The 6,104-nt window shown below is 39.4% G+C and overlaps 1 protein-coding gene across 1 annotated transcript; it reads left to right on the forward strand.

Moving 5' to 3' along the window:
- The first annotated feature begins 425 nt into the window (after positions 1-425).
- Positions 426-5,833, forward strand: LOC107754666 (flavin-containing monooxygenase FMO GS-OX-like 7). Its single transcript, XM_016571207.1, has 8 exons — positions 426-493; positions 583-836; positions 1,380-1,518; positions 1,851-1,993; positions 2,250-2,302; positions 4,351-4,475; positions 4,659-4,967; positions 5,066-5,833. The coding sequence occupies exons 2-8, from the start codon at positions 622-624 to the stop codon at positions 5,423-5,425; spliced, it is 1,344 nt and encodes a 447-aa protein (XP_016426693.1). The 5' UTR covers positions 426-493; positions 583-621; the 3' UTR covers positions 5,426-5,833.
- Positions 5,834-6,104: the final 271 nt, after the last annotated feature.

A 6,104-nucleotide genomic window follows, 5' to 3' on the forward strand; every position in this document is an offset into this window, starting at 1 on the left:
AGCACACTGCAATTTATATTTACACTTAAACAATTATTGTAATTACTGATGTACAAGTGAAAGTGCAGATAGAACGTTGTCTAACGTTGAGCTGTTTATAAAGTGCTATTATGAAAACCCATGCATGTACATGAGGAAGACGAACGCTCCGGTTACTATCGTAACCTCGGTTCCCTGAGAGCGGGAACGAGACATCACGGTGATATTTCTCCGTTCCCCACATGTTCGTGTGAATTATTTGTACTTAATTAAAAATATAACGCAAATTTTAAAATACAGACATATTGTTGTTTTACTTTATTGTTTTCCGTCAATTTGCAATAAAAATGTGACTTCAAAACACGAAGGGTTAATTTGATTGAGCTGCAGGGGTAGCTGGACAGATTCCAACACGTCTTCGATATAATTAGACGAGCATTCACATTCGCTTTGAGAGACTGACAGACCCCTGTACTGGTCACCCGAGGACAGATAGATACCAGCTCGAAATACAGTAAGCAGAATGGAAATATACTTGTGATCTGAACAAGTTTTTCCATTTTCAGGGAAACAATATCTGCGGTTTTGCATCTGTTTTGTCAGGTGTCAACTTCCTAGCTCATACCCGCATTTTGCATAAAGATGTCCGGCTTGGGGAAGCTGCGCGTTGCTGTTATCGGAGCCGGTGCTGCGGGACTCTGCGCGGCCCGCCACCTTCTCTCCCGCCCGGACACCTTCGTGCCACCTGTGGTGTACGAGCTCAGCGAGAATATTGGAGGAACGTGGGTCTATGAGGAAAGAGTGGGATATTACGACAATGGCTTACCGATTCACAGCAGCATGTACAGGGACCTCAGGTGAATTTATAAGTGTTTTTATGGTACTAATGTAACTGAAATACTTTATATTTATTATACTGCATAAATATCGCAAGAGATATGAATTGATGTCCCTTAGGAACTTAACATTTCAAATTATTAATGAAATATTAAGTGTCAATCCGTGTGTACCCATCATGCCATGTGACAAAGATTGTTACTTACTGAAATGTAATGTAAATCAACTTTTATTTTATTTTTACTGGATATCCTCTTTTTAAAGTCTTCTTGAAATATCAGTAGCCTGTGATAAAGCAGTATTGTGGCTTTATAATGTTTTGCCATGTATTCTTCTTTAGGAACTTAACATTTCAAATTAATGAAATATTAAGTGTCAATCAGTGTGTACCCATCATGCCATGTGACAAAGATTGTTACTTACTGAAATGTAATGTAAATCAACTTTTATTTTATTTTTACTGGATATCCTCTTTTTAAAGTCTTCTTGAAATATCAGTAGCCTGTGATAAAGCAGTATTGTGGCTTTATAATGTTTTGCCATGTATTCTTCTCACATGCTAGAACCAACATTCCCAAAGAGGTGATGTCTTTCCCTGACTTTCCTTTTGCAAAACATCTCCCCTCTTTTGTCCATCACACTGAGGTACGGAAGTACCTTGAGCAGTACTGTGATCATTTTCGCCTGTGGGACCACATACAGGTGAAAAAGAAAATATTTGTAGCCCAGTTCTTATGTTTTTAAAATACTCACACCTCTTTGTTCATGTTCAACATATCTGGTAAATTCATGCTCATTGCATAGTTTTGTCAGATAATCATTAATTTCACAGTTTATGACGAGTCAGTAAAAGTGACTAACCTGTTAGATTAGCTGTACATTTATGATCAGTCTGTGGGATTGTGGAAAAGTACTAGAGAATTAATGGTCGCCTGTAAGGACTGAATGTTGCCGATGCATCAATTTGCTTGAAAACCATCAGTCTGAGTGTACTAATATTAGTATTAATAGGTGTATTTCTCTCTTCCAACAAGTTTGGCACCTCAGTGGCTTCAGTGACCCCAGTAGATGTGAAGGGTGGGTGGAATGGGTTGGCTTGGAATGTGAACTCCAACAATGTTGTAGACCACAGCAAATCCACTACAGAGCGATTTGATGCTGTTATGGTGTGCAATGGGTAAGTGTACAGCAAAATGAGTGAAACATTCTCTGTAAAACCTTCCTATGTACACCTATAGTTAAAATGTACATGCCTAGATCAATAAGGCCATTGGGTGTAGTGGATTAAACAGTAACTAATGATGCAATGAAACCGTATTGCACTTTCACTTATATACTGTGCCAGTTTTCCAGTGTACAATTTGATTATATAATCAGGTGAAAAAATGTAATACAAATTGAGTCTTAAATAAAATTATGCGTGTTTATTCCAGACATTTCTATGACCCCTACATCCCTGCAATACCTGGACTGGAAAAATTCAAAGGTTGTCCCTTCCTTACATTATATAAAACGTTTTTACTTTGCAAAGTAAATCAAAGGAATCTGACATCTTTAAAACCAAGTACCTGTGTACTTGGCAGCAAAATACCTTTGAAATGTGCTTAGACTTGTGAAAAGGAGGAACATGTGAAGGAGGTGGCAGATGTTTAGGTAGCTAGCTTGAAGCCAGTGAGGCTGTCGGTAAGAACAGGTCCAGTCTAGTCAAACCAGGTATAGGAAAGCTTATTGTACAGCCAAGGAGTTTTTGTGCATGTAGATGTGCGTGTGTGGTTTCTATAAAGGGAACAGATATACAGAGTTTGTTTACCAATAAACCGTGCTAAATAAGGTACAAGGCAACCACAATGTTCCATCAACTACACATTAAATATCTAAAGCACATGCCTAAACGGGAACTAGAGCAAGCATGAAAAATAAACACATTTAGGCCAAACTTAAGTCATACAAAATAATATTTAAGCACCAAACAAAGGCACTTACATGGTCAATTACGCACACGCAGGAAAAACAGAATGAAAGGCGTAAAACTCAATCCTCTGCACAGTACAACCACATGCAACAAAAAGCGTAGGCTGTGGACACAGGTGCAGCTAATAAAGTCTGTGAGATAGCTCTAATTGGCTTGAGATTGGGTGGGTGGAGCTTGAGGCTAACAGGGAACTGAACAGGCTAAGGGGGGTGTGGCACTGCTTTGAGGGTGCAAATCGGAGGCAAATCGGTGCTCGTTCACGTGAGTGACAATCACGCAGTGTGAATTATCAAAGACGCGATCTGAGGGAATCGCCGATGCGTCGCCGACGCCCGTGAAATATTTGGCATGCTAAATATCTGGAGCTGTCGGCGATTCACAATCACGCTGTGTGCAATGAGTTCTGACTGAAAACCACATCGGCGATGACTTACAGCCAATGAGAGACCAAGATACAGGGCAGGGGGAAGTTCGGGGAGGAGTTATATGAAACGTAGTTTGCGGACCAGTGTTGCCAAATCCGCGATTGCCGCCGGTTGTTTTTTATGTCAGCAGGTTGAAGCGACCCCAATAATGTGATATTTAGGCCCTGGAATGTGAATTGTACCAGGAGAACCCCGCCAAAAAAATGTGTATTTTACCCCCGAAAGCGATTTTTACTGGGGGACCCCCTCGAAAGCAATTGGGCTATTTTCAGGCTAGTTTTGAGTAGTAATTGGGTGGGTTTTGTAGCGAAAACCTGGCAACCCTGCACCAGACAGAGCTGTCGGCGATTCTTCCTATTGTAAAGTCATGTGGTGTGTAACATCCTGTCGTCGTTCCATCGTGCAGTGTGAACACAGCAACAACTGAATGCTACCCCAGATAGTCATTCAGTGTGAAACCAACAGTGATGCAACGTCTTTGAAAATCGTGCAGTGTGAACTCGGCATTAGGGACACAAAAACTTTACAACAACTTGCAAATTCCTAAGCGTTCTTTGCTGTTGCAACATGTGAGGGTCTACTGAGAAATGCTTCAGATCGAACCGTGGCTTTGGTTGGAAAAGAGACCTGGTTTTAGTTAATCATTATATTACTTAACATTTATCAGTAGGTTAATTAAAAGTTAGACCTTTATGTTTCTTACGATGTTGAGACTGGAGTCTTTGTTATCCATTTCAAAAAGTGCAAGGCTTTTTCGTATCACAGTAAATAAAATAAGTGTTATGTATTATAATTTATGAATGCATTTTATGTACACATAATGCATGCTTACTTTAGAGTTGCAGTTTTAGTAATTTTGTTATTAGTTAGGGCTGTGCAAGTTAACGCGTTATTATCGCAGTACGTATGATGAAAGTATAATATGTACTAGAAAATATATAAAGCATGTATTAGTCAATCCACATTCATCAGCCTTAAGGGGAAGCTTGAAGAAGGTCGATTGACCAAAACATTGCTTATTAATAAATATTTTTGGTGATGATGCAAGTTTGAGTAGCTTGTGGGATTTATATATTTCTAGTTATTCTATATTCTATACAATATTGTATTTTCGTCCAAATGTATGTCTTTTTTTAGGGACACTGATGCACAGTCACGATTATCGTACTGCTGAACCTTTGGCGGGAAAGTCAGTGGTGCTGCTGGGAGCTGGTCTCTCTGGACTAGATATTGCCATGGAGCTCTCCAATGTTGAAGCTCAGGTCTTTTGTTAAAGGGGTCATATGATGCTGCTAAAAAGAACATTATTTTGTGTATTTGGTACTTGTGACAAAAGAAACCAACTTGTTATTTTTCAGATGATCTTATTCTTACTACCTTATGCTTACCATCCAAAGTATTTTATCTGGAATTTCTGTTTACCTTGTACCATTATTTACCTCCAGGTGATCCTGAGTCATGGACAGCGGCCTTTGACCCTTCCTCCAGGAGTCCAGCAGGCTCCTCCAGTAACTTCTGTACTGGATGATGGCACTCTAGAGTTCAAAAATGGGGAGAGAACCAAGCCAGAGGTGTTCCTGTTTTGTACAGGCTACAACTTCACCTTCCCGTTCCTAGATAATAAAGTGGGTGTAAAAGTGCAGGAGCACCTCGTCTGGCCTCTCTATAAGTTCCTAATACCTCCAGCCTACCCTTCACTCTTTATAGTGGGCATCTGCAGAGCTATATGCCCCTTCCCACATTTCCATATTCAGGTTAGTTGCAAAGCGAAGGATATTTTGTTTAAGGGAATACGTATCACTGAGGTATTTCTTTGTTACACCTTCAAATTGTTTCTTCACTTTTTTCCCAGTCTCAGTTTATCCTGTCAGTGTTGGATGGTTCTTTCCACCTGCCATCCCATGAGGAAATGGAGAAAGACATTGAGCTGGACATTACTGCCCATCGTGCCCGTGGAATTGCCACCCGCCATATCCTTAAACTGGATTCTGAGCAGTGGGCCTACAATGACGAGCTCGCCCACTTGGGGGGATTCAAACCCCTCCCACGCTATTGGAGTAACCTGTACGAATCCAACAAGGTGTTCCGTGCCCGAGACATGCTCAATTACAAGAGCTACAGCTACACTGTCCTGGATAACATGGAATGGAAGGTGCATGATTTGCATGGCCAGCAGCTACAGAAGCCTCTGGCTGTTAAAATACAAATGTAAGCTGTGATGGAAAAAAAAATACACCATCATTAAGGTGCTAACAAGCAATATGCCAGTGAAGCAAGTACAATTAGTATATTAACAAATTGTTCAGTACTAATACGTTTTGCAATTATTTTATAAAATGTCTATCCATACTATTATTTTTATGTGCTGAGCCCAAATAGAAAAAGTCTAAATTAAATATCGTTCTAATCTTGTTGTTTGACATAAGCTGCTTTTTAAATAATAAATCATAAATGAACGTAAACAGTATGCACTTGCAGTGTTTTAAAATAACAGTTCATGTCATCATCCAAAACTTGCCATCAAGACCAGAGATTCCCAACCAATGGTATGTGAACCCAAAGGGACACTTATAGGGATTGTTCACCCCAAAATTTTAATTTTCACTTTCATGTTATTCCAAACCCGTATGTCTTTCTTTCTTTTGTGGAAATATATATTTAAAAAAACATTTTTTAGAAATGTCTCTGTTTTCTTTGTCCGCACAATAGAAGTCAGTGGTCACTGAATGATTACCAGCATTATCCAAAATCTTCTTTTGAAAGTCATAGGCTACTGATTTGTAACGACGTAATAAGTAAATGATCTATCCAGTGAATGAACTATCCTTTTGAGCAGGTTCCATGGGATACTTTCAAAGATTTATGTTTTGCTTTGTTAAATGTATTAAAAC

This window comes from Sinocyclocheilus rhinocerous, unplaced genomic scaffold, assembly GCF_001515625.1.
Source record: "Sinocyclocheilus rhinocerous isolate Xijiao unplaced genomic scaffold, SAMN03320098_v1.1 scaffold742, whole genome shotgun sequence".
NCBI lineage: Eukaryota > Metazoa > Chordata > Actinopteri > Cypriniformes > Cyprinidae > Sinocyclocheilus > Sinocyclocheilus rhinocerous.

What these genes read in the sequence shown, in the direction of transcription:
- LOC107754666 (XM_016571207.1), top strand. Translation starts at nt 622, where the DNA reads ATGTCCGGCTTGGGGAAGCTGCGCGTTGCTGTTATCGGAGCCGGTGCT. An exon ending in TGGACTGGAAAAATTCAAAG is followed by an intron (nt 2,303 to 4,350) that starts GTTGTCCCTTCC and finishes GTCTTTTTTTAG; the next exon opens with GGACACTGATGCACAGTCAC. An exon ending in TCCCACATTTCCATATTCAG is followed by an intron (nt 4,968 to 5,065) that starts GTTAGTTGCAAA and finishes CTTTTTTCCCAG; the next exon opens with TCTCAGTTTATCCTGTCAGT.